This window comes from Mustela putorius, unplaced genomic scaffold (assembly GCF_011764305.1).
Source record: "Mustela putorius furo isolate JIRA1106 unplaced genomic scaffold, ASM1176430v1.1 tig00000594_pilon_pilon_pilon, whole genome shotgun sequence".
NCBI lineage: Eukaryota > Metazoa > Chordata > Mammalia > Carnivora > Mustelidae > Mustela > Mustela putorius.
The window spans coordinates 567,248-594,882 of record NW_025421427.1 but is presented as its reverse complement, the minus strand read 5'-3'; the positions used below and the strand labels follow the sequence as shown (position 1 = coordinate 594,882).

General features: G+C 43.5%; 6 protein-coding genes across 6 annotated transcripts; 2 read left to right on the top strand and 4 right to left on the bottom strand.

The window, feature by feature from the left end:
- Nucleotides 1–251: 251 nt before the first annotated feature.
- Nucleotides 252–19,526, bottom strand: LOC101679570. Its single transcript, XM_045082302.1, has 5 exons — nucleotides 19,217–19,526; nucleotides 18,527–18,549; nucleotides 17,358–17,374; nucleotides 13,553–13,888; nucleotides 252–649 (listed from the first exon to the last, which is right to left on the bottom strand). The coding sequence occupies exons 1-5, from the start codon at nucleotides 19,497–19,499 to the stop codon at nucleotides 322–324; spliced, it is 987 nt and encodes a 328-aa protein (XP_044938237.1). The 5' UTR covers nucleotides 19,500–19,526; the 3' UTR covers nucleotides 252–321.
- Nucleotides 4,609–6,071, top strand: LOC123392643 (histone H1.3). Its single transcript, XM_045082251.1, has one exon. The coding sequence runs from the start codon at nucleotides 4,671–4,673 to the stop codon at nucleotides 5,334–5,336; it is 666 nt and encodes a 221-aa protein (XP_044938186.1). The 5' UTR covers nucleotides 4,609–4,670; the 3' UTR covers nucleotides 5,337–6,071.
- Nucleotides 5,677–25,573, bottom strand: LOC123392649 (histone H2A type 1-B). Its single transcript, XM_045082266.1, has 2 exons — nucleotides 25,540–25,573; nucleotides 5,677–6,088 (listed from the first exon to the last, which is right to left on the bottom strand). Exon 2 carries the CDS (start codon nucleotides 6,086–6,088, stop codon nucleotides 5,696–5,698), a length of 393 nt encoding a protein of 130 aa, XP_044938201.1. The 5' UTR covers nucleotides 25,540–25,573; the 3' UTR covers nucleotides 5,677–5,695.
- Nucleotides 23,783–24,287, bottom strand: LOC123386924 (histone H3.1). Its single transcript, XM_045082258.1, has one exon. It carries the CDS (start codon nucleotides 24,243–24,245, stop codon nucleotides 23,835–23,837), a length of 411 nt encoding a protein of 136 aa, XP_044938193.1. The 5' UTR covers nucleotides 24,246–24,287; the 3' UTR covers nucleotides 23,783–23,834.
- LOC123392647 (histone H2A type 1-B) lies at nucleotides 25,088–25,595 on the bottom strand. The gene has a single exon (XM_045082264.1). The coding sequence runs from the start codon at nucleotides 25,537–25,539 to the stop codon at nucleotides 25,147–25,149; it is 393 nt and encodes a 130-aa protein (XP_044938199.1). The 5' UTR covers nucleotides 25,540–25,595; the 3' UTR covers nucleotides 25,088–25,146.
- Nucleotides 25,596–25,822: 227 nt separating this feature from the next.
- On the top strand, nucleotides 25,823–26,327 carry LOC123392661 (histone H2B type 1-C/E/F/G/I). Its single transcript, XM_045082287.1, has one exon. The coding sequence runs from the start codon at nucleotides 25,879–25,881 to the stop codon at nucleotides 26,257–26,259; it is 381 nt and encodes a 126-aa protein (XP_044938222.1). The 5' UTR covers nucleotides 25,823–25,878; the 3' UTR covers nucleotides 26,260–26,327.
- Nucleotides 26,328–27,635: the final 1,308 nt, after the last annotated feature.

Below are 27,635 nucleotides of genomic sequence, written 5' to 3'. Positions count from 1 at the left end.
GGAGGAGGTCCTAGGTGGAAAGGCCAGAACAGAGTTGAGGAGGGAGGCAGGCAGGCCTGGCGGCTAGAAGCCACACCTCTCCTGCCTGGGTTTCGCTGAACGTGGCCATCTCTGGGCACCAACTGCCAATGGCTGTGGAGCTGCCTCCACAAACCCAAGGACAAGACACGTGTTTAGAGTCCAAAATAAGAAACACCGGAGAAGTAGCGAGTGATACAAGTCTTCCCGGAACAGCTCTTCCTGTGACCAAGTGGTTGGTCCTGAGAAGGACCTTTGTTGGGGAAGGCGGCGAGGCTGCTGCCCCGGGAGCTGCAGCCAAGCTTAGCCCCCGAAGCCGTAGAGAGTGCGGCCCTGGCGCTTGAGCGCGTAGACCACGTCCATGGCCGTGACCGTCTTGCGCTTGGCGTGCTCCGTGTAGGTGACGGCGTCGCGGATCACGTTCTCCAGGAACACCTTGAGCACCCCGCGGGTCTCCTCGTAGATGAGGCCGGAGATGCGCTTGACGCCGCCGCGCCGGGCCAGCCGCCGGATGGCGGGCTTGGTGATGCCCTGGATGTTGTCGCGCAGCACCTTGCGGTGGCGCTTGGCGCCGCCCTTGCCCAGGCCCTTCCCGCCTTTGCCGCGACCAGACATGATAAGCTGCAAGTGACTGTCAGTCTGCAGTACCGACGCGCTCCCTGCAGCACTTTATATACCACTCCCGCGGACCTTTTAGGAAACTGAAACGCTGGAGGCGGGAACGAGCCCTCCCCTTCGCCTCCTCCCACTTTCCTGGGCGGGGCCCGGGCTAAGCGAGGGGAGGGGCGGGGAATGGGGACCGCATCTGACTCCGCTGTCCTTGCAGAGGCTGGAATCGCTGGTTTCTGCGACTTGTCCTGTGCCTGTGGGGTTTCTAAGATCAATGATATTGTATAAATCTCTTCACCTCTTTTTAAATCATGTATATTAAAAAAGGAGGCAGTGACGTTACGGTTGTCCATAAAAGCGAGGGATAGCAGAGTTAAGGTAAAAAAAAAAAAAAAAAAAAAAAAAAAGCAAGTATTAATGCTTACAATTTTAATAACACTTACTTAAATTGGGCAGATCAGGGAATATTCCCCTTTGGCAGAACATATATACTTTGGTGGTTTTCAGCATTCCTGATAAAAAGGAAACTCTAGGAAGGGGAGGAAATGTTAATTGAATTTCCACACTTTGCTCCCAAAATTTAAAGCACCATTTGCATTGTAGAGATGAAGAATTCGAGGCTCAGAGACCCAATCTTGTTTTAATAAGTGGTATTGTTGGGGTAGAGCTGGGGTCTTCTGATTCTGGTCTTATGATCTTGTCACCTACCACTGATCTATGTCAGCAAAACATTGATGATGTATCATGCTGTGTAAAAGTTTGCAGATCAATAGCATTTATAATATAGATGCTAATAAGCTGAAATACTGTCCAAGTGCAAAGAGTCACAGAATTAATGTTCTGTACATAGATATGCTTATTATTATATGCAAATGCCAGTATTTTCTCATTCCGTACATTCATATTAAGTGCCTCCCTTCTGTCTAGTATAAAAGGTAATTAAAAAAAATCCTTCTCTGCTGGTACTTATAGTATAGGCAGTCAGGAGATTATGAATTTTCCTTAGTCAGATACTGTTTGAAATTTAGCTTAGTTACAGTTACGTGCAGACTGAAGATGCAGTGATCTCCCATGCACCAAAGAAGAGTCACCAATTCATTCATTCATTCTACAACTTAGGGTCTAGTACATGCAAAGATCAATGTACAAATATCAGATTTACAAAGATGATCATATAGGATCTACAAAGTAGAATTTGGAAGTTTGTGTCAGTATTGTCCTTCACAGAAAATAAAATGAGATCTAGTTCTCCTTGGAGTTTCAAGTGGGTCTCAGATGAGACCATCTGATAGGAGGAAATTAAAATAGATGCGTTTTCTCATGACCCTCCCAAACACGTGTGATTCTAACACAGTGCTCTCTCTGCTGTAGAGCCCTTAAGTTGTCTTCACTCTTTTTGGTATACATTTGATATTTATTTACAGTCACTTTTGTCCTTAAGCTTTTGAAATTACTGAATTTTGGTACATGTAAGTACAGCCGCCACCGACTGGCCTGTGCTACCCAGATCTCTCACAGTGGTTTACTGGGATGAGAGGGAGGTAGACAGCAAAATTGGGAGAACGTAAGTTCCTGAATGAACTATCCATCACTCATCCAACTGTGGTTTTTCTGTTATTTCTACATCTATAAAATAAATGGTAGAAGTTTCAGTCCAATGCAAAATCAATTATCTTAAGATATATACAGACTGAGGCTTCACAAGTAAGGAACACTACTTTTTTGTGCTAACCAAAGTAATAGGTGGAGCCTATCAAGTTCACAGTCCCTTAGGACAAGCCAGCTTTCCACAATCTTGTTTATGTTACACTTAGGATAAATACCTGGGTCTCAGGCCATAGCCTTGAGTATACGTAGCTAAACCCCATCCTTCTACAAACATGTGGGGAAGAACTTTTCAGGTGGAATCAAGTCTCAATTATTGCCCTCCAGGAAGGGCAGAAATCACCTACAGTGAAGGAAATAGCACCAAGTTCTTCTCACTTATTGAAACCTCCATAGCCCTAGAAACCAGTAAGAGCTGTACAAGAATGGAACAGTGGCATCTGCTGTGGGAGGTGTCACCTACCTTAACTTGGGGAACAATTCTCCAATCGTTTTCAATTGGGGAATTGTTCAATTGGGGACTTTTCAAAAACTGATGTTTTGACTACAATGATGACCAAAACTGTAAAGTTTCAGAAATCTGAGTTTTAACTCTATCTTTAGGTCTGGTTAATACTAGCCTCTGCTCTGAAAAGGGATAGGGCTTTTGCAATGTCTGGGACCACTGCTGTTGACACTGATGCCACCAAGGAAGACAAACAGCCCTTCGTAGACACACATGAAACGCCTGCTTAGGGAGAATTCTGTGCCACAGAGCCAATCCTGTATGTGTTCTGTCTATACACAAATGCATATTTGGCTTTTAACATGAACTCGAGTCCCAGAGGCCTCGTTTCAGTCCATGCCCATCAATAAATGACTATTTACAACCAGGCCAAAGGACTTTTGTGGAATTAGTTAAGCATTGAGAGATGACATTTTCAAAATTGATGATCCTATCTTGGATTTATTTGAAAAAATTCTTAAGTCATCATGGAATGTAAGCCAGTACACCAAAATTTTTGGAAATAGGGGTATTTGTTAGAAGAGAGCTAACACCAAAACACTGTTCTTGTTTATTTGTCTTAACAAGCATAGAGTTCAATTTATTTAGAAGATAGCATTAAATTTGTGCTTCATTATTCAACACTTACCTAATTTCATTAGGTCTGTTGTGTTGCAAACCAACAGGAATGCAGTAAAGTGGGTCACGTTGGCTGAGAAATGTTTGTTCTATTTCTTAGGTGGAAACATTTAGCCAAAAAATTGAGGTTGTGACAGCCTAGTTCATATTCTGTTAGTAAAAAGCCCAGGGAACATTATGAGAATTCAGAAACAGTGATATAAATGAGAAGAATAAATTTTTCTTTCTAATCTTGTGTCCCTACTGGCAATGTTGGAAAAGAGCCAAATAAAATCTGTACTTGAAATATAATTTTAAATACAGGATATATATACAAAATTCTATGCTAAGTATTGGGGGGAACATATCTTATGGACAGGGTGTCACTAAGTAATTTCCAGTTTTAAGGAGATGGGTTTTAAATACATGAGTTTGTGTTTTTCAGCTCCTAACTAGTAAAATGAGGTAGAAGTACCATTCTAAGGCTTCATAATTCACTTTCCCTCCTTGTAGATTTGGTGGTTGATCACTAGTGCCAGTTCCAGGTCTGACAAATTTATTCTACCACTATTTTAGGAAAGTTGCCATTTAGAACTTTTTATGTGAAAAAGGAATGGAACTTCCTTGCTCCTCCTCCCCCTTCCCCAAAAGTTTAAATTTCCTAAACACGGGGATCGAACACAGTCTACACACAGGTCACTGTAATACTTAAAAATGAATCTATTAAAAAAATAGTTATCCATCTTATCCGTAGAATTTTCTATCCCAGGGCCAATCCCCAAGGCTTCGTGCAAACAACTAGAGCAGAGCTGTGCTATTGCTCTTGCGAAAAAAGCGTCTTCCCTTGTATAGTTGAGTAAAAATGAGCTTATTTATATAAACCTACAAAGAAAAGAATGTGCAGAACAATGTCCTGAGAGACAGTCGTGCAAAGGAAAGAGAGAGAAATAGTATTTTTAAGGAAAATCTGAAAGTTGTCTCAATGTGACCGAGGTCTTAAAGAGAGTTGGGGGAATCGGCAAAGTTTCAGGGTACTGGTTTTGAAACTACGTATAGCAAATAAGGCAGGAATGAAGCCCGAAGACTCTTGGATCCATTTCCCCCAAATCTCTAATTATTTCATGCCCGGATTTCTTACATTTTTCTTCTTTTTCGAGGGGAAAGAAACACAGCCACACTGCAGAGCCGAGGAGCCCTTCTGAGCAGCGCGGCGCACGGCGCAGGCGACCAATCACCACTCAGCCGCTCTCTATATAAAGCCGCGGCCGCCGGGCTCCCGGCCACGCCGTTCTGACAGTTTGAGCGTACTTTTTGTCTTTGTTGGCAAAGCAGAAAAATGTCGGAGACCGCGCCTGCCGCTCCTGCTGCTCCCGCACCTGCAGAGAAAACACCTGTCAAGAAAAAGGCGAAGAAAACGGGTGTTGCTGCCGCCAAGCGCAAGGCGTCCGGGCCCCCGGTGTCCGAGCTCATCACCAAGGCCGTCGCCGCGTCCAAGGAGCGCAGCGGCGTGTCCCTGGCGGCGCTCAAGAAGGCGCTGGCGGCCGCCGGCTACGACGTGGAGAAGAACAACAGCCGCATCAAGCTGGGCCTCAAGAGCCTGGTGAGCAAGGGCACCCTGGTGCAGACCAAGGGCACCGGCGCCTCGGGCTCCTTCAAGCTCAACAAGAAGGCGGCCTCCGGCGAGGCCAAGCCCAAGGCCAAGAAGGCGGGCGCGGCCAAGCCCAAGAAGGCGGCCGGGGCGGCCAAGAAGCCCAAGAAGGCCGCGGGGGCCAGCGCCCCCAAGAAGAGCGCCAAGAAGACCCCCAAGAAGGCGAAGAAGCCCGCGGCGGCGGCTGTCGCCAAGAAAGTGGCCAAGAGTCCGAAGAAGGCCAAGGCTGCCAAGCCCAAGAAGGCGGCCAAGAGCCCAGCCAAGGCCAAAGCCCCGAAGCCCAAGACAGCCAAGCCTAAAACCGCCAAGCCCAAGGCTACAAAGGGAAAGAAGGCGGCGCCTAAGAAGAAGTAAAAAATCGTAGCGGGATGTCCTGCTTTGGAAATCTCAAAGGCTCTTTTCAGAGCCACCCACTTTTATCAGGCAAAAGAGCTTAGTAACTAACTAGTAAGTAAGTTTACTTTGCAAATTCACCTGTCCTGTTCTCTCGGCATGTAGCACGTTTGCACGTTCGCAGTCCCCCGAGGTTTTTTAAATTTTTACCGCCGGAGTCTGATTGGCTTTCACTGAAAGCGACGGGTCTTTTTTTTAGCGCGCACCGGGCAGCTTGGCCGGAAATAGCTGGATTTTAGCCATTTCGGGTCACAGTTCTCCTAGGAGCAATTTGGTGGCTCTGAAAAGAGCCTTTGGGAAGAAATAACTGTTGAAAGCCTTCACTTTCCCTTGGCCTTGTGGTGGCTCTCGGTCTTCTTGGGCAGCAGCACGGCCTGGATGTTGGGCAGCACGCCGCCCTGCGCGATGGTGACGCGGCCCAGCAGCTTGTTGAGCTCCTCGTCGTTGCGGATGGCCAGCTGCAGGTGGCGCGGGATGATGCGCGTCTTCTTGTTGTCGCGCGCCGCGTTGCCCGCCAGCTCCAGGATCTCGGCCGTCAGGTACTCGAGCACGGCCGCCAGGTACACGGGCGCGCCGGCCCCGACCCGCTCCGAGTAGTTGCCCTTGCGGAGCAGGCGGTGCACGCGGCCCACCGGGAACTGCAGACCCGCCCGCGACGAGCGCGTCTTGGCCTTGGCGCGCGCCTTGCCGCCCTGCTTCCCGCGTCCGGACATTTTAGAGAAGAAAGTGTAATCCTCGAGGTAGTCTGGGGAAGGGGTTTCTGAAGTCTGGCTGTTCGGTAAGATTTCCTTTCCCATTGGTTTGCAGCGGCTGTTGAGAGTTAGCCAATCAAAGGTACTCTTGGCTTACGTGTGCTCTAGAGAAAGAAAATACTTCACCAATTAGAGGTTGAGATATTAGAAGTTGTGTATATTGTGAAGCATTGGAGAATCTTGAATTCTTTTCCGTGATCACCTGGAGTCCTCCTTTGGGGCGCTCTTCACGGTATTCATCGCTAACGCTGCCTAATTATTTCCAACCCTGATTCTAAGGAATAGAAAACAAGGTAACCGTCACCTCTGATGGCTTATAATTCATCCTCCTTGCCAGATCTCCTAGATTGTTGAGAGGTTCCAGGGGGCCGTGGTTTGCTGTGGAATATTTCTGCCGAATATGCAAGGAATAGGAAAAGAGAAACGATAAAAGAAAGAGTTCTCTTTTGGCTCCGTGTTTGGCTAGAAAGTTCCAGGAGTTGAGGTGGTCCGGGCCAAATAAATGAGTCCTAGATGGGTTCATCCGGATGTTTTGTTCCCAGGACTGAGGTCTTTTTATTTTTATTTCTTATTTCAGGGAAGCCCCCTTAATTTTACTGGAAAATTTTGGCAAAAATTTGAGTCCTTTAGATCATTATGGGTCTGCAAACCTGGATGGGGAAACATTTTGTTTTTATTTTCATAAAGTATAAATGTTGTTTAGCATTTCCTTCAATTGTGTGTGTAGGCTGCTAATCACAATGGATTTTGCAAGTGCATGTGGCTTTTTCAGAGGTTTTGAAAAACCTCCGGGGACTGGGAATGTGCAGCCGTGCTACATGCAAGTGGCAAGCACAGATGCTTTCTCATCACTTAAGTATTGCAGATATGTTGAAATAAAGTTTACATTTATTCTGAACTCTCGACATTGACGTTCATTATTCTACCTGCTTCTTCTAGTTATATGTGCTCTTAATGAAACATTATTATATGCACATACTTTAATGAAATACACGTGGATAACAGTTTTAATGTTGCTTTCTTACCCTGTATGCTTTACGTATTGAGAAGGTGACTATAGGTTTCCCCAGACTATCCAAATATAGTAGGAAAGAAGTCATAGACTGGTGAGCATATCTCCAGTGGGCACAGAGATTCCTCATAGTTTAAATACCTTTTCACTTAATTTCTTTGTTTACAGCATCCTTCTCCCATGCTTATTGGTTAATAACTTATTGAAATTGACTACTTAAACTTTCCCACAATAGGTGCTATAGCCTATGAGTATCTGTCTAGCTCTTCGAAGTAGGAGTTTGTTTTGCTCAATTGAACTTGCAGACTCTAATTTCTTCTTTCCATTAAGAGTCCAAAAAACCTTTATGACAGTGGCTTGTTTGAAAATGAGATCTGGATAAATTGAGGGAATGTGAAATTTATTTATTTTCCATCTCCCCAAACTTTTGTTACAGTCAAATCATGAGTCAAGAAGTCATCTGTGTTCTGTACCAGGAAGATGAGGGAGCAGGAAACTCATTCCCAGTCACCATTTAGTCACATCCCTGGATGGTCTCCCTATGAGGGTCTCTTGAAATACTCATGCTTGGGTTTCTGATGTTTGTTTGTTGCACAAAGTTGGTCCCACCAACCACAGTGGCAAAACCCCAGGTTTAGAAAAACCAATAGATTGATGCTTGAGGATGGCAAAACCTCAGACAGGAGCCTGTGTGAGTAGTTCTTTCTAAGCCGCACTACGCAATCAATCAATCAACAAATCATATCAGTCGATCCACTGGTTGTCTTAGCATGGCATGTGGGAAGTGCATGTTCAAATTTTCTTAAAGGCGGGAGGGTACTTATGCACATGGTGTAGGTCTGTGGCACAAGTAAGTTTTAGGACCAGGCTCAAGGAACCGCTTTCTGCTCTCTGCTTAGTAATCACCCGACTCTTTAGAGCTAGAGGAGGCACAGTGAATTCACGGCACTGCGTTGAGGCAATGATTATTCCTGGTTAGTCACTAAATCAGGTTGATGTTTGAAGAGTCAAGGCCACCGACACTTTCTCTTTTCTTACATGCTCCTTCTCTCATACTTGGGATGATATTGTTTCCTAACCAGCTTCCTAGTTCTAGTGCTCCAGCCCCTAATTCCTCAATTCTGATCATTCTGTAACATGTCTTAGGAATAGAGTCCCTGGTTTCCCATGGCCTTTGGTTCAAGTGAGAACTTTGTAGTCTTTTCTCATCATAATACATTCTGCTTGCATTAATTAACACTAATAACAACTCACGTTCACCTTTCAATGCCTTATTTGTTTCTTTGTTTTCTTTTCTTTCTTTTTCTTTAGATTTCATTCATTTATTTGACAGATCACAAGTAGGCAGAAAGACAGTCAGAGAGAGAGGAGGAAGCAGGCTCTCTGAGGAGCAGAGAGCCCGATGTGGGGCTTGATCCCAGGACCCCAAGATCTTAAACCGAGCCGAAGGCAGAGGCCTTAACCCACCGAGCCACCCAGGCGCCCCTCTTTTCTTTTTTTTTTCCAAACAAATTGTTCACCTGCCATTTCCTTCTTTCCTCTCTACCTGGGGGAGTTTTTCCAATTCTGTTTCAACTTCCATCTCCATAAGTAAATTCCCCTAGTTAAAAAGTCTTCTCATATGTGTTTTGATGATATTTAACTGGGGGGTGCCATTATTATTAATGGCAAATTCATTCACATGCTCCTATTTTTTTCGCTCATTAAATTATACCTTAGCATGTTATTCTTCTTTGTCTCATTTTCCCACTTCTCTAAGTGTGTGTTTTTAATTGACTGAGGGGTTTGGTTTGTTTGTTTGTTTGTTTTGTTTTATTTTCCCATCATGAGAAGTGTACTTTTTAATCCTCATCCCCTAACCAAATCCCCTCTGGTAACTATCAGTTTGTTCTTTATAGTTAAGAGTCTGTTTCTTGGTTTCTCCTTATCTCCTACTCCCCCTTTGCTCTTTTATTTCATTTCTTAAATGCCACATATGAGTGAGATCGTATGGTATTTGCCTTTCTTTGACTGACTTATTTCGCTTAGTGTTACACTCTCTAGCTCCGTCCAGGTTGTTGCAAACGGCAAGATTGTATTCTTTTTTATGGCCAAGTTATATCCCATCGTGTGTATGTGTGTAATTTTATTTATTTATTTGACAGAAAGAGAGAGATCACAAACAGGCAGAGAGAAGGGGAAGCAGGATCCCTGCTGAGCAGAGAGCCAGATGCGGGGCTTGATCCCAGAACCCTGAGATCAGGACCTGAGCCAAAGGCAGAGGCCTAACCCACTGAGCCACCCAGGTGCCCCACCATTGTGTTTATATCTATACCACTTCTTCTTTATCCATTCATCAGCTGATGATGGACACTTGAGCTATTTCCATAATTTGGCAATTGTAAATGATGCTGCAGTAAACATAGGGGTGCACGTATCCCTTTGAGTTAATGTTTTCATAGTTTTTGGATACTCAGTAGTGTGCTTATTGGGTTGCATTCTCTTTTTAATGTTTGAAGAAGCTGGATAGTGGTGCACTGTGGTGTAGCAGTTCCCATTCCGACCAACAGTGCATGAGTGCATGAGACAGTGCACCGTTTTCTGCACATTCTTGCCTCTACCTATTGTTTCTTATCTTTTTATTTTTAGCCATTTTTACAGAAGTGAAGTGATTATCTCATTAGAATGGACTGAGTTTTTAATTCTGTCCAATAGGTGAGATCCCCAGATATTAAGCAGATTGAGTAATTTTGTTTTCTGTTTTTCTATGTGGGAAGCCAAGAATACTAAATCTCTCTGCCCCTTTTACATCCTTATTCCCCTTTGTTGACTTATACATTATTTCCCGTACTTCCTGAAGTATGTTGCCCCATGTGTTGGGGCTACTACAAAAAGAAAACAAAAAATATTTATAGTTTTTAATGGTAAAAAAGTCTCTTGATATCAAATATCAATATTTACCCATGGTCAGATGTGTTAGGTTGGGAATGCAGAATGAAATGGAATTTCTGAATTGTGTTGACTTTTAGTCATCATAGGCAACCATGTTAGCCTGAAATGGATCTACAACTTTGTGTACCAGTAGGTACATATGAAATGTGACCTGAATCATATTTGTGCTTCTTCTCCTATAAAATAAACATTTACTTAGAAAATTGATAACAAGTACTACTATTCAATGTATACCTTTTAAAATTAAAAAAAATATATATTGTGTGTGTATGTGTGTATGTGTCTTAAACATGAATGTGTTTGAATGCTGAACAGAAAGTCTAGAAATTTTCCATAGTCACGTTATATTTTTATTGTGCATTGGTTATATCTTTTTGCAGCTGGCTGTTATAATTATAGTATAGTAGAACCTCACAATCATATAGGACCCTGTAAATTTTCAAAATCATTCCATTTCCTTTACCAGTTATGAAAAAATTAAGATAAAGATGTCAGTCTTCCTCTGGCAGCTTTCCTAAGAATAAAGCCCTCAGGGATAAGGGATGTTAGGGTTAGGGTTAGGGTTAATTAATATAGTAATGCCTAATAGAAGAGGTTTTGGCTTTCCCCCTTATCTGAAACCTTCTTCAGTTTTCTTATCTGTAAAGCAGTAATAGAATAATAATTGTATAAAATAGATAATATTAGTAGATTGTGATTGAACTGTCCTTATATTTTGGAGCTTTAATACCTGACTTCTGGCAATTTGTGACCCACTAATTAAATTTATTTCTACTTTGGAAAATTATATATTAAAATTACATGAACTTAATTAATCTTTAATTTCTGTAATCAATAATGTGCCAAACAGTAATCTATTTCTACATTTTTTTAAAAAAGATTTTTATTAATTTATTTATTTGACAGCCGGAGATCACAAATAGGCAGAGAAGCAGGCAGAGAGAGAGGAGGAAGCAGGCTCCCTGCTGAGCAGAGAGCCTGATGCTGGGCTTGATCCCAGGACCCTGGGATCATGACCTGAACCAAAGGCAGAGGCTTTAACCCACTGAGACCCCCAGGAACCCCTATTCCTCCATTTTTTTTTAAAGATTTTATTTATTTGAGAGAGAAAGAGCATGAGTAGGGGTGAGGGGCATGGGCAGAGGGAGAAGCAGACTCTGTGCTGAGCAAGGAGCCTGATGTTGGACTTGATTCCACGACCCTGGGATCATGACATGACCTCAGCCAAAGGCAGACATTTAATGGACTGAGCGACATAGGCACCCGTTTTTTCCAATAATTTTAATTTTTTTGTTATTTTAAAGTATTTTGTTAATTTATTGATGAGAGACAAACAGAGAGGCAGATGGAGAGGCAGAAGCAGGCTCCCTGTGGAGCAGGGAGCCAGAAGCAGGGCTCGACTCCAGGACTCTAGGATCATGACCTGAGCTGAAAGCAGTTGCATAGCAGACTGAGCCACCCAGGCACCCTAATTTTTTATTTTAAAGTCCAATTTAAGTATAAAAAATTCTGAGCATTTGTTTTAGGCAAAGGACCATTCCAGATGTTTTATACCTTCCAAATAGCATTTAAAGATATGACAAAATGTTTTTTTGTGGTCATTATGTCCTCATGTCTTAACAACCAATATTGGTGAGAGAGAAATACACATTAAAAAACTGACTGTGCTAGAATCTTAAAGACAGTACAGGATTTGGGAAACCACAGTCCAGCATGAATGTCTTTATCCAACATTACAAGTATGCAATACTCCAGTGCTTTCAGTTATGGAGAGCTACACTCTTTTCCGTAGAGACCTAGAATCCCTATTCCCACGTTCCCAAGTCTGAATGTCATTCAGAGTTCCAAGAACAAATATTTCTTCTATAAAACCTCCAGGACTTCTCACTATGGCTAACTTGTCTGTGTACCTTATTTACTGCTTTGTCTCTGTTAAATGTACGACCTGTCTAATCTCTTTCCTTTGTGATCCTTTGAGGGGAAAAAGCCCATAAAAAAATTGACAGAGGCTTCTTAATTCTATAGTCAAGGATAACTTCTCCCATCTCCAAAGTTAAATTTCCTGAAGCATATAAATAGATGAAATCCTTCCAAATGGCATAGATTATCCCAATTAGCAAATATCCTTCTACATTTCCAAATAACTGCCCGAATGGTTTCAGAAGAGGATTCCCAATTTCCTTTCTATTGGGCTACCAGTTTAAAAACTGAGGAACCTGTTATTTCCATGGGAAAGGATTATCTGTTGAATGAGTAATTACAGAAAACTGTTTTGTTATAGGGATAGAGAACAGATTATCTTCTGCAAGAAAACTATCCAGCTTCTAAAGGATGGTCATGTTTTAGGGACAAATATGAGGTACTCTCGTGAGATTTAATCTAGAGCATAATATAGAGAGTTTAGGAAAACTGAAAGAGCCTCTTTTAAGAATATCAGTTAAGGGGCAGCTGGCTGGCTCAAAGGATGTGACTCTTGATCTCCATCTCAGGATGGTAAATTCCAGCCAGCCCACAACTGGGTGTATACATTACTGAAATTAAATCTTAACAACAACAACAACAACAATAAAGTGTCACTAACGGGGATCCGAATCCTGTGTTCTTCACTCCCAGTGGTACTTTCTGAGCCCCATTCAAGCTGCTCTCCTTGGTTGCTTAGCCTGTATTAGAGACCCCAGTGAACAGGGAGGCCAAGAAGCCTGCAGGGAAAGCTGAGGTCTTTACCTACCTCCCTCCCCACCCCCCAGCTAATAACCAAAGAGTTGGCCCCCTATAAAAGGCATTGGAGTATATCCTTGATCACCCTCCTCAAGGTCCTGGCGGTCTCCAGGGAGTTGGGCCCCAGATTATGTTCGGCAAAGGGCAGACCAAGTATTCTGGCCCCTTGGGTTCGTGCGTGTTCAACAAGGCAACCTCTGGGACAGATATCTGGAAACCTTGAATTGTTAGTCGAAGGCTGTCTAGTTCCCAAAAGCCACTAAGGGGTCAACCCTTGCAACTGCCCGAAAAAGCTAACTTCGAAGAGGACATAGAATGCAAGAACCAAGAAAACATCCACCATAGAAAAGATGAAATTAGATATATCTAAAGGTTAGGATAAAGCTAATAAACTTGAAAACCTAATCCTGAATGTACTATGCCTGCGTTTAAAATAAAGAAAAACAGATTTTTAAAGTAAAACTGCGGAATTAGTATTTGAAATCCCACAGGAGACCGGTAGTTTTTAGAGAGAATTTAATTATACCACGGTCCTCAAAGGCCTTTCAGGACTGTGCCTAGTTGGTGCTGGGTCTTTATGGAAGAATAAATTGAGTGCCACGGCATCTGTCTTAGAATAGGTGGTTGGCTCTGAAAACAGCCTTTGGGTTTTCCAAGTTGGCATAAAGTCAGGAAGTCAAATTTACGCCCTCTCGCCGCGGATGCGGCGCGCCAGCTGGATGTCCTTGGGCATGATGGTGACGCGCTTGGCGTGGATGGCGCACAGGTTGGTGTCCTCGAAGAGCCCCACCAGGTAGGCCTCGCACGCCTCCTGCAGCGCCATGACGGCCGAGCTCTGGAAGCGCAGGTCGGTCTTGAAGTCCTGCGCGATCTCGCGCACCAGCCGCTGGAACGGCAGCTTGCGGATCAGCAGCTCGGTGGACTTCTGGTAGCGCCGGATCTCGCGCAGGGCCACCGTGCCGGGCCGGTAGCGGTGCGGCTTCTTCACGCCGCCCGTGGCCGGCGCGCTCTTGCGGGCCGCCTTGGTGGCCAGCTGCTTGCGCGGGGCCTTGCCGCCGGTCGACTTGCGCGCCGTCTGCTTCGTGCGAGCCATTGCCTCACTTGAGCTGTAAAAAAAAATAAAATAAAATAAAAAAATCCGAGTCAGCCCTCGGCCCTGCTTTTATACAGGAGCAGAATCGCTCTGATTGGATCGTGGTGACCCAGGAGTAGACGGAGGCCCGGTTCCGGAAGTGCACGACTGACCCGTCATTGGCTCAGCGGATCCGCGCTCGTTTCCGATTGGCCGATGTCAACTCGCTGCCATCTTCCCAGCCCCCTTTAACAAAATTCTTTTCCCAGTTACTTTGTTTCATCGATGGTGCTTCAGAACTCGTTAATCACCGTTACGCAAAATTTTGAAATTTTCTTCTGTTTAGCTAGATAAAATAGATTATGTTCGAAAGAGAAAGGGCTTTAGAATTTCTCTTAAGAAACGTCCGCCATTTCCTGCGGGTACCCCGTGACCGTCTGGGGGGTATTTCCTTATTTGCCAATTCCCCTGTAAGTATCTCCTGAGTTCGTTATCCTTACAGCAAACATCTGGCTCATTGTAGCATCGTCTCCTAGGACATGGTGTTAATTCATAAAGAATTTCATTATTTCAGGATTCACGTATGAATATTGCGGTGTCCCGGAGCCCCGGGCTCTTTAATACCGGGTCTGACTCATGGCGGTGATTGGGCTGTGCTGTTTGGTTTTTGAGGAATTAAAAATGTCAGCCCGGGTGTAATTGCGGGGGAGATGTCCTGAGGAAAAGGTTTCCAATGGGATACGATGAAAAAGACGGCGACGATCGAGTCTTCAGATGTATTTCTTAACAATACTGTCTTGCATCTCGGGATTCTCGCTGGAAGAGACCCGAGGAGCCCTGGACGATTTGTGACGAAGCCAAAGAAGCTAAAGGACGACTGGACTGGGCTCGATAGTAGCATTTCCTTCCCTGGTTTTGCCTCCAAATTCGAAGATTTCCGCTTATTTTCCAAAATTTAAAAATAAGGTTTTTTTGGGAGGGGTGTGTGTGTGTGTGTGTGTGTGTGTGCACTTATAGTAATCCAGAGGTATTGTAAATCAACCTATCGGAGTCCTTTAAAGCGTTTGTTTATTCGTCCAATAAAAACAGCCGGTTTGGTTTTCCTAATTGACAGACTAGTAAGTTACTGGCCAGTTTTGGTCCAATGACCAAACCTTCGTTTGCATATATTTGCTAGAAACATTCGGGAATTTTTAGTCCCGATCCCCCCCTTTTTTTTCTTTTTTAAATTTTTTTCATTTTTTCTTTTCTATTTCTCTAGCTTCGGGGTTACCATGCTGTAAACTGCTAAATCCAACCCCGCCCCCGAAGAAGGGCTCCGAGAAGGCGGTGACCAAGGCGCAGAAGAAGGATGGCAAGAAGCGCAAACGCAGCCGCAAGGAGAGCTACTCGGTGTACGTGTACAAGGTGCTGAAGCAGGTGCACCCCGACACCGGCATCTCGTCCAAGGCCATGGGCATCATGAACTCGTTCGTCAATGATCTCTTCGAGCGCATCGCAGGCGAGGCGTCACGCCTGCAAGCGCTCGACCATCACGTTCAGGGAGATGCAGAAGGTGTGCTGTGGGCCTCCTGCTGCCCGGGGAGCTGGCCAAGCACGCTGTGTCCTAGGGCACCAAGGCCCTCACCAAGTACACTAGCGCCAAGTGAAAGTCTTCCTATATTTGGCTATATAAAAGCTCTTTTTAGAGCTACTCACTTTTTGCATATTGAGAGCAGTAATAAAAAATATTCTCAGCATTCTTTGATAGTATGCATGGATTTGGGGGAATGTTTACGTAGGAACTTGGCTAAGGCTCTAAAGGGCAGTCTGGTTTTTGTGCTTCGTTCATTACTTTTTAAATTTGTCCTTCTGTTTCGTCTACTCGTTTAAATTTTAAAATTATTTTGTAGTTGGTGTCTGGAGCTTAAAGTTGCCTACAGTTAAATGTATGTCCTTGGGTTATTTGCTTTAAATGCAAAGCCCGCATTATAACAATATAATTTTATGTATTTCATTAACGTTAGTCATGTAATGAAGTTATTTTCAAAGGACACCATGTCTCACTTAGCCGTCATAGAATAGATATTGAACTAGGCCTTAAGAATTACTGGATCCTATAATTTTAATTTTAACTACTAATATCGACTGCTTCAAAAATACTTCTTCAAATTTACAATAACAATTTTAAAATTCACTTTGCCTTTGCTATTGATGTAATCAATTGTATAGCGTGTTGAGTTGGTTTTTGAAACCCTAATTTTGATCTACTTTCATTTTTTGTTTTTATTCCCCTCACTTACTTCTGTATTCATTTAGACCAAACCAAATGAAACCAAACCAAAAACAAAAAAACAAAAGTAAAACGAAGCAAACAAACAAAAAAACAGTAGGAAAAGATCTGCGTTTGTAGGGCTCACACAAGATATGGATGGAAACCAACGGGTTTCATGTGTTAATTATTTCAACATAGACAGCTTGTTTTCTTGCTGCTGAAAGTAAAATGACTTAGATGTATTGTTGAGTCCATGCCAAGGTTGATGGGCTTGATATCAGTGAGGCCTGCAAGGCCTGATGGATGTATGTGCCGGTTCAGTGTTGGGGATATGTATGAAGCTTTATATAGTCGTGAAAGGGAATGTTTCCACTATAGGGTCCCCTCCCCCTTTCCCTTTTTTAAATGTGTTTCTTCCATTAATAATGATTGCAGTTTCAGTTCTTCAGTTCTTCATATGTTATTTTAGATGGAACATGGATTGTGGAAGAGGCTAAGCATGTTGGCTCACTCGCTTAGTTATCTATTACTGCATAACAGATGACCTTGAATTTACTAGCCTGAAACAACCCACATGTAGTATGTGACAGTTTCTGTGGGTCTGGGCATGGTGTAGCTGAGTCCTATATATGGAGATATTAGCTAGGATAGAGGTGTCTTGGATGCTTGAGTGGGAAAATATCTTCCAAACTCACTGGGTGGCTGAATTCTTTTCTTTGTGGTTGTAGTGATGAGGGAGCAGGAGGCTGGCTGAGGACAAAGCAAGAGCTGGCGCCTTGCACCCCCCCTTCATCCGCTCCCCTCCATAGGTGTAGCATTCCTCAGGCACCCCTGACTGCCATAAAATGATAAATAGTTAACTTGCTGAGATCATAATCCTGCAAGACAGGAGTCTCCCTTGGTTTGCAAATGCCCTTGAGATTACAACAAAGAAGTTACCTTATCAATAGCCCAATTTCCAAAGACACAGAACTCAGTTCCTCAAGCCTAATGTCACCCTCCCCTCCATAAAAACCGAAGGAGGTGGAGGTAGAAGGAAAAGTAAATAAAGTTAAATTTCTTTTAAACTTAAATCTCATTAACAAGGATGCTTGATAGCAGGAATGTAACATTCCACCAGGAGACTCTCAATTGTCTTTACTTGATAGCAACTAAGCCTTCAATATCCTGATAGTATTCTTTGCCCCAATAGCCCTTCTGAACACCCCTTTGTCCTCACCTACCCAACTCCTGTGTATATAACCAACCACTCCTAACAACCTGGGGCAGCAGCAGCTCTTCCTGCCCACGGGTCCTGTCCCCGTGCTTTCATAAACCACCATTTTGCACCAATGACGTCTTAAGAATTCTTTCTTTAGTCGTCGGCTCCGAACCTCCTCACCCCACCGAACCTGACTTAGGTTCTGGGACTTCATCAGTAGGAGTGACTATTCCATTTTCTTTCTTGTTGGCTGTTGGCTGAAAGGCTTGTAGGCTGTTAGTTGGAGGCCTCCTTTAATTCCTAAAGAGGGCCCCCGCCCATTTCTTGTCATTTGGGCCTGCCAGCATGGATACTTGGACTATCAAAGTCAGCATGTAACAATTGAGGAAGACATGTTACCTAATACACTTAACATGGTAGAGAACCTCATTATTTACAGAAAATTCCATCTCATCATCTCTGCCATCACAAGTCATGTCCACACTCAGGCTAGATCACAGAAGGGTGAACACCAGGAGGGAACCCTGGGAACCGCTCTAGTAGCCATCATCATAGGATGATGGCAGGAAGAATACCAGCCATCTAAGAACCCAAAGAAAGTTAACTAAATAATGGTTCCCCCCCTTTCCCCTGCCCCTACATTATCCTGGTTCAATTTGCCTGCAGAGAGGAAAAACCGTGCTAAGAGGTAAGGAGACAGGCTACAAATATCCTAAAATGCTTTGAAATAGGCTACTACCAGTGACTTTCCCTTGAAGCCAAGACCACAGAAGATAATTTGCCTGGTCATTATTTTAGAGGATGCTTGTCCCGCCTTTCCTTTGCAAGTACGTACATGTGAGAATATATCATGTGGCTGAGTCCCAGGATAGGGCTAGGAGCCTGTGCTCCTCCCTTTTTTGATTTAAAGCTGAGAAACCAGAGGATTTGTGAGATGAATTAACATTGTTGCTTTTATTATAGAATATCTGTTATCTATTGCTGGGAATAGGGGAATATGTGTGAATAGGGAATATGTGTGAAAAGGCATAACCCCCAAATCTTTGTGGCTTAAAAATACTTTATTGGGGGCGCCTGGGTGGCTCAGTTGGTTAAGCGACTGCCTTTGGTACAGGTCATTATCCCACAGTACTGGGATGGAGTCCCACATAGTGTTCTCTGCTCAGCGGGGAGTCTCGTTCTCCCTCACCCTCTGCCAGTCACTCCCCCACTAGTGCGCGTGCGCTCTTTCTCCCTATGTCAAATAAATAGTCATAAAAAAATACTTTATTGGTAATCAGTTTACATAATCCAAACATAAATACTTTATGGGGGAGAAAAGTACCCGTTTGCCACCTAGGCCTAACACTATGTGCCTTTACTGGTAGAGCTCAGTCGGAGCTTCTCATGGAACCCTTTCCTAGAGTTGCAAAACTACGGGCTGATGTGGCTAAACTTCAAGAGAATGGAGTTGATTGAACAGGCTAATATAGTATTACAGACGTTTTCTTCAGTATCAAGCTTTACTCCCAGAAAATAGTTAAGTTGATTTTACCAAGTCTAACCTATGAGAATGTGAGGCTTATTTGCATCACTAAATCATGCTTAGGAAATTGTAAAAGACAGAAGGAATTTCCAGTAAACTAGTATGGCTTCGTTAAAATTTTAGAAAACCTCATGTTGGCAAAGCCTAGTATTGAAACTTTAGTAAATCTGAACAATTACCACCGAGTTTCAGTAACAAGGTAACACCTTTTAATTCTTGCTGCGGAGAAAGGCGAATAAAGCCGAGTGTCAGTACACTCATGTCACCAGCTCCTTCAAATGAAAGGGTGTGGGGCCCTGAAAAGGGCCTTTAGGATTTTCACAGAAACTAAATCCACGGGCAAAGTCTTAGCCCCCGAAGCCGTAGAGGGTGCGGCCCTGGCGCTTGAGCGCGTAGACCACGTCCATGGCCGTGACCGTCTTGCGCTTGGCGTGCTCCGTGTAGGTGACGGCGTCGCGGATCACGTTCTCCAGGAACACCTTGAGCACCCCGCGGGTCTCCTCGTAGATGAGGCCGGAGATGCGCTTGACGCCGCCGCGCCGGGCCAGCCGCCGGATGGCGGGCTTGGTGATGCCCTGGATGTTGTCGCGCAGCACCTTGCGGTGGCGCTTGGCGCCGCCCTTGCCCAGGCCCTTCCCGCCCTTGCCGCGACCAGACATTTCGCTCCAGGTCAGAGAACAAAGAGCAGCAAGACTTGCATTTACTTATAGCCCTGTGGCGGACCTTGTTGAGAACCAGGACGGAGGCTGGGCTTGGTGGGGGAGGGGAAGGGTGGGGCGCGGGAGCCCGCGGGTTTTCCCCGCCCACTACCGCGAGCCCGGCTGTGCGCCGGGCGGGGCCCTCCCTGTTCCTTCCCTGAATTCTCTCAAGCTTTGGGTAAGGCCTGGAAGGAAAATTCTCTGGTTTATCAAGGGACTGAAATAATGGCACCTGCCAAGCTAGAATCTGTTTCTCAGTTTTGAGCTCTAAACATCCTTACGCACCGTGGACTAGTCGTTGTCGTATTTTACATTACTTTGAATTCTAAGTATCTATAAGTAGCCGAAGCTTTGGCCTCTCTCCTCCCCTTGAATTATTTTGGTCTTTTAAGTCAAGGTAGATTAGTGATGTTGGCAAGATGGTCTCGCGGAGGGAGGCAAGAACTCTCGTCCGGGGTGGGGGTTCCTTTTTCCTTGGAGGCCTGTCCCCTGCGCTCTGAACCCTCCCTACCCTTCACCTGGGGTCCATGGTTTGTTCTGTGACGTGTTCTCTCCATTTCACTTCAATTTGTTCTTCTGTAGAATGGAACTGTTCATCCCGACATCACAAAAGTGGTTTGAACATCAAACGGTAAATCCTAGGTCAAGTGTGGAACTTCCTGCCAACTGCTTTGCCTGTGGAAATTCTGTCTTTGTGCCCCGGGGACTGACTTTCTTCCCGATATTCTTTAATCTCTCAGTCTGGCATTTTGCAATCTGGATTTATGTTCAGTTTTTATTTTTTATTTTTCATTACTTCTATATCTTTCTAAGTGTAAATCTTTGAGTTTAGGGGTCAGTGTTAAATTTGCATGGTTACATTTATATTTATATATTTTCCCGATTTACCACCACCTCACCGCAAACACAATTCCTTCTAGGACTGCATTGTCTGATTAAGTAATCTGGACCCACTTTTGAGCACTGGGAATGCAGTGGCGGACATTCAATGTAATGTCGACCCTTGAAAAATAGGGCTTTGAACTTCATGGGCCTAGGTACATGTAAATTGGTTTTTGGTAAACACAATAGATCATGGTAAATGTGTTTTCTCTTCATGATTTTCTTAATAACATATTTTTGTCTCAGGCTTACTTTATTATAGGAATACAGTATGTAATGCATATCATATATAAAATACTTTTATCAAATGTTTATGTCATCAGTATGTCTTCTGCTCAACTGCAGGCTATTAGTTAAGTTTTGGGGAGTCAACAGTTATACCCAGATTTTCTACTGTGAGAGGGATTGGTGCCCCTTCATTCAGGGACCATCTATATTTATTTCTAAGAAACCCAGTTAAAGGGAGTGACACCAAACTCAAATGAAGCATTGTACAAAAATTTTTAAAAATAACAAAATAAAATGACATTAGGGAACAAAAGAGAGGCTTTTCAAAGAAAGCATTCCTCATCAAAGAGAGAAAAGTTGGATAGCCAGAAAAATGGTTGACCTTGGATTTCTTCAAGAGCAGGGTATCAGGAGATGGAGACTTGCTGAAATTCTGTGCTAATATTGTTTTCTGAAAGTATGTTTTGTTGATAGAGAGAACATCCAAAAATGTTTACTAACTACTAATTATAGTCTGAAAGAGCTTAAGTGTGTACAAGGGAATATATATTCTGGTATTTTAAAAAAAGAAGCAAATTAATCACTGTGGAAGTACAAAAAGCATCTAATGGAAGGGAACGCTTAGAAAATGGTTACAGTATTTAGAATTGTGGTAAAGACCAAGAGAGACAGATAAGAGAAACAGGTCAATTACTTTGGAGTCTAGAAACAGTTACAGTGTTTACTATTTAATTTATGAGTATAGTAAGAATGTCAAGAAATTACATCATGACGTTTCACAGAAATTTATTTCACAGGTTCTATGTTTGTATTTTTTTCCAGCAAGGATTCACATTATTAGACACATTATCTGAGATTTGGAAGTAAGGAAAAAAGGATGGGCCATGATAATTAATATTATAAAAGATGAAAGACTCATCTTTTATAATATTAATTATAAGTATCTTTTATACTTTCAGAAAACAATATTAGCATAGAATTTCAGCAAGTTTCCATCTCCTGATACCCTGCTCTTGAAGAAATCCAAGGTCAACCATTTTTCTGGCTATCCAACTTCTCTTTCTTTGATGAGGAATGCTTTCTTTGAAAAGCCTCTCTTTTGTTCCCTAATGTCATTTTATTTTGTTATTTTTAAAAATTTTTGTACAATGCTTCACTTGAGTCCATAGTTGGATGGTGGACTTTGATCATCTCCCTGAGGGTTGACTGAATATAGCAAATTTAGCAGGGGACTATTTCCTAGAGATGCAGGTAATTTCTATTAGGTGGAACTACTCTATCCCCAAGGATTTATGACCTCTTGGACATTACTCATTTTGTTTCAACCTCATTCAACAATCCTACTCCAATATTTCCATGTTAAATTGTTTATAAGTACTTTAATTTCTTTAGTATTCTTTGAACTGATCAAACATTTTATCTTTTTCAGTCAGTGATGGTTTAAGTAAACTCTGTCACATGTTCATCTTCTATATTCTGAACTGTAATTTCATCTTTTTGAGAAAAGGTATGTGATATCATGTGACTTTGACTTGACTGGAGACAAACAGGGTGTCATAGAGGTGCTGGTCCTTTCTACTTCTTTGGGCCTGGGAAATTTAACACTAGTCCCTCCAGAGCATGGCAAATCATCACTGGTGAGCAGGAAGGTTGAAAGTGCAGAGAGGAAAGCAGATTCTTCATCAGTCATGGGGTCACTGAGGACAAGAGGAAGACCCAGACTAGGACAGCTCTGAAACCTACTAAGAAATACTCAAATATCAGGTTAAAGTAAAGTGATAGACTGCTTTTCTTTCCATTGTCATATAGAGCACTGTCTAAAAGGCCTGTCCTAGTGTTTTTTAACTTATTTTAAGATAATGTGCTTCTGTTTGACTATTTAGGGTCTAATATCTGTAAAAAATCTCTGAATTTAGATAATCTGTAGGATGTTGATAATTTTAGTGAGTTTTGTCACTGGAGATGGAAATTATGTCAGTAGAAAAGATTATTTAGAAGTTATATTTGTGCCATAGGACAATAACCCTTTTTGACCTAAATTTGCGCTTTTAGTTTTATTTCAGTCTTTTCCAGGGGAGGGAAATTTTCCCTTCATCCATTTTGGTTCTTGGCTGGGAACCCTGTTTCAAAACACAGATTAGCAAGAGAAAAATAATCAGACACTTATTAACGTGTATTTCATATATACATGGGAGAAACCCTGGGAATTCAAAGAGGTGCCTTAGAACTGCAGTTTATGCAGCATCTTGAGAAAGAACAATAGATACACAGAGAAGTGATGGGACAAAGGAAGGCAGTTTTAGGCTTTTCAGGACCCTGGAAAGGTAAATATGTGGGAGGAAACAGGAAGGTTTGCTGATTTCTCTGGTGTCTCTCTGAGCTAAGATTCTAGAGATCTCCAGAATAGCCTTTATCCCCTTCCTGCCTTAAGGTAGAAAACAGGAAGGGTGGAGGGAACTTTCCTGTGATTGTTGTTTAACTGCCTGGAACCGCAAAGCTTTATGTTGAAGAGGAATATGGTTTCCTTCACTTTTTTGAATTATTGATGGTCTTGAAAATGTCCTATACGCCTTTGAACTAGGTTTATCTTCCTGATAATCTCTTATTTATTATTTATATACTAGAAGAACTCAGTATGAGAGTAGGCAAATTTTGAGTTTTATACTTTGATAGCACACAAGGTAACAATCATGAAGACTAAATTCTCCACGTGAAAAAAAATCAAGGTTTACTTGCTTTCTAGCATACTGAATGGATTGGAGACCCACTAAAAACATATGCACTTCATTTGATTGACTTAGAGTTTGACTCCAGTGTAAATAGTAAATGTTGTCCTTTTAAGACTCAAAGGACAGAAGGCTGCATGTAAATAGAGAAGTGGCTATTCCTCTTAACCCAATTATCTAGAATACATTCTCTGCCCTTCTAATCAAGCCAAACTAGTTTGAGGGACCCTGGCAGGGGAGCCGTGGAGCCTTTCTAAAATTAAGCGATGGATTCGGAGACCTTGCCAGACAAGAGGGTCACAAAATTTACTGCATGCGTCTAACATGGCCCGAGTGTTCTTGGAAGAGAAACTCCTTTCACGAAAGGAGATCCAAGGAAAGCAGTACAACAGCTTTTTTTTGACAAAGTAGGTGGCTCTGAAAAGAGCCTTTTTCAAAGTTCAGAGACCGCAGCCTTGGATTACGCCCTCTCGCCGCGGATGCGGCGCGCCAGCTGGATGTCCTTGGGCATGATGGTGACGCGCTTGGCGTGGATGGCGCACAGGTTGGTGTCCTCGAAGAGCCCCACCAGGTAGGCCTCGCACGCCTCCTGCAGCGCCATGACGGCCGAGCTCTGGAAGCGCAGGTCGGTCTTGAAGTCCTGCGCGATCTCGCGCACCAGCCGCTGGAACGGCAGCTTGCGGATCAGCAGCTCGGTGGACTTCTGGTAGCGCCGGATCTCGCGCAGGGCCACCGTGCCGGGCCGGTAGCGGTGCGGCTTCTTCACGCCGCCCGTGGCCGGCGCGCTCTTGCGGGCCGCCTTGGTGGCCAGCTGCTTGCGCGGGGCCTTGCCGCCGGTCGACTTGCGCGCCGTCTGCTTCGTGCGAGCCATGACACGTCCGCAGGGGAGGAATCCGGCCAGAGAGTAGCCAGCCGCAGTTCCTGACCGTATTTATAGATCATTCTGGTTCGCAGGTCCCGCGCTGTGATCTAATTGGTTCTCAGGTTGCTTTCGCGAGAAATGATTGGGTTGCCGTTAAATTTGAATATAGAATCAAAGTTTATTTCTTGTTCATATTTACTCCTAGTTTACTTGAAATTGAGTTCATAAAAGTGAGATTTCATTTAGAGTCGATTTTCATGCACTACATTCATGGCATTTTTGTTAAAAGACAAAAACCAAGAAATAAAATAATTTTCAGTAAGAATGCCGTGCGCCAAAAATTTAAAAAGCCCGCCGTGACATGTGATTGGCCAGTTATCTCTCCTTTGTTCTCTCTTTTCTTTCTACGTTTTAGACTTTCTGGTAGCAAGTTTGAATATACTATATTTATAATTACGTACACTTGTATGTAAACCGTGCATTTTTATACTAAAAAAGTCTCAACGTGTGGATATTATTTTGATCTTGATTATTATAGTTTGTCATTTACATAGGTTACACCCTTAAGTTGGGTCCTGACAGAATTGTAATTTCCTTGAGACTCTTCGTTGCTTTGTAAACGTTTTATGCAACTCACTTCATGAATCTGTAATTTTACCGCATAGGGGATGGAAGTAACATTTTAAATAGAAATGAACTCTTTGTAGCCATTAGGGGAGCATGAGCTACATAAAATAGGTAACACTCAAAACAGTGGAGGTGTAACAAGATTTCCCTGATTTCAAATAGTTAAGGCGTAGGTTAACAGGTCACCTAGGGTTTGTAGGTATTTCAGCGCTTTTTAGAAAATGTGGGTGGCTCTTAAAAGAGCCTTTGGTTTGCGGGAGGGAGTACTGGCTTTATTAACATCTCACTTTCCCTTGGCCTTGTGGTGGCTCTCGGTCTTCTTGGGCAGCAGCACGGCCTGGATGTTGGGCAGCACGCCGCCCTGCGCGATGGTGACGCGGCCCAGCAGCTTGTTGAGCTCCTCGTCGTTGCGGATGGCCAGCTGCAGGTGGCGCGGGATGATGCGCGTCTTCTTGTTGTCGCGCGCCGCGTTGCCCGCCAGCTCCAGGATCTCGGCCGTCAGGTACTCGAGCACGGCCGCCAGGTACACGGGCGCGCCGGCCCCGACCCGCTCCGAGTAGTTGCCCTTGCGGAGCAGGCGGTGCACGCGGCCCACCGGGAACTGCAGACCCGCCCGCGACGAGCGCGTCTTGGCCTTGGCGCGCGCCTTGCCGCCCTGCTTCCCGCGTCCGGACATAGCGAGTGTTATCTGAGAGCAAAAGCCCACAGGAAGAGCGAGAAGAAATGTCCTGAGAGCACCGAAAGGATGCCAATTATAGTGCTGAATGGAAGTGGAAAACTCGAGTTGGGATTGGTTAGAGTCATCGTTTGGCGATCCAACCAATAAGAGAGAACATTTGACGCATTCAAATTTACATATATCTCGTCACTAATTTGTTATCAAATCAGATGCGTATATTCTTGCATACCTTATTTGCATAGACGGACTATAAAAGAGGAGACTGTGGATCCAGGCGGACATTTTAGGTCTTTTTGTGTTTGTCTGTGTTTGCGAATTGGGTTGTTATTGTTCAAGATGCCCGAGCCAGCCAAGTCAGCACCGGCCCCGAAGAAGGGCTCCAAGAAGGCGGTGACCAAGGCGCAGAAGAAGGACGGCAAGAAGCGCAAGCGCAGCCGCAAGGAGAGCTACTCGGTGTACGTGTACAAGGTGCTGAAGCAGGTGCATCCCGACACCGGCATCTCGTCCAAGGCCATGGGCATCATGAACTCGTTCGTCAACGACATCTTCGAGCGCATCGCGGGCGAGGCGTCCCGCCTGGCGCACTACAACAAGCGCTCGACCATCACGTCCAGGGAGATCCAGACGGCCGTGCGCCTGTTGCTGCCCGGGGAGCTGGCCAAGCACGCCGTGTCCGAGGGCACCAAGGCCGTCACCAAGTACACCAGCTCCAAGTGAGCTTGCCAAGTAAGCGTCCTGTCATCCAACCCCAAAGGCTCTTTTCAGAGCCACTTCCATTCTCATTCAAAGAGTTGTAATATTAAGTATTTCTCTTAATTGGTGTAGGTAGGGCACACACACACAAAAATGCTATTAGCATGTAAGGTATTAAGAGTCCCAAGGGCTCGTGTCTCAATCGCCAGGTTTCCACACTACCACATACCATCTCCAGTGTCCACGGTAAATACACTTGACAAGGAATTACCTTGGAGACTGTCCTCAAATGAGGAATATCCTAACACCACGTATTGAAGCCTGGAAGTCCTTTACTGCTTTAAAATTTCTCTTTATAGTGTCCGCGTTATAGAGCTTGGAGCTTTGCACTCTAGTCCATATTTTCCTATTTGCTTGTGGGATGTTTGCCTCCCAAGTCTCCATTCACATTCATTTAACAGGATATGACTACTTCACATTTGAAAGCATTTGTTTATTGCATTTTGTCTGTTTTTTCTTGATTTCAAGGGACTAACAGTCTCAAGTTTACCGCCTTGAGTATTTCCAGGTAGGGGAAAGCATTCTAGGATACAGAAGAGAATTGAATTTGAGGCCAGCTGCAGTTCAAAAGAGTATGGGGTTTCCTCTCAGTCTAAGCAAGCCTTTCTTCTTAGGTGACTCAGGACACTTTAGGAAAGCTGAACAAAGAATGCACCCAGAAAAGAGATGAGATATATAGGCCAGTGCTGGAGAGAGGATATCATTCACATGAAAGTACTTACTAAAGTGTTGAGAAATCTACTGGGTTTGAAGTGTCTTTGAATTTTATTCTGAGACCAGAGTCAGAAGACTTTGGTAGGAATGTTCTGCTATGTAAATGATCTTTGGTTCTCACGCCCACTGTGTCTCACTTTATAAAATGAGACTTAATGAAACATTGCTATTTAGTAATAAATTACTATAATAAAGTATGGACACTTGTGAAAACAATTGCAATTTATAATAAAAATACACATTTAAGAGGGATTTGCAATGTAGAAGGTTTTTATAAACATTATCATCTAAAATTTTCCATTTCTCCTACACTTCATATATAATAAATGCAAGCTTTTAAAGTAGAATTATAATCAGAAGTAATAATACTACAATGAGTGAAGCAAATGTTACTCCATGAAATTAGAGTTGCTGCTCTTTAAATCCAGGCATCCTAAACACAAGGAAAAAAGTAAATGTAAAATGCTGTCCTCAGAACTACAGAGATTTGAACATTATGGGAGCCTGCAATATTTAGGAAGAATTTACATGCATCTATAGTAATTCTGATAATATTTACACATTTAAATTTACATATATGTGTAGTTATAATGTTAACCTCAATGAATATAGAATCAATTATTCAG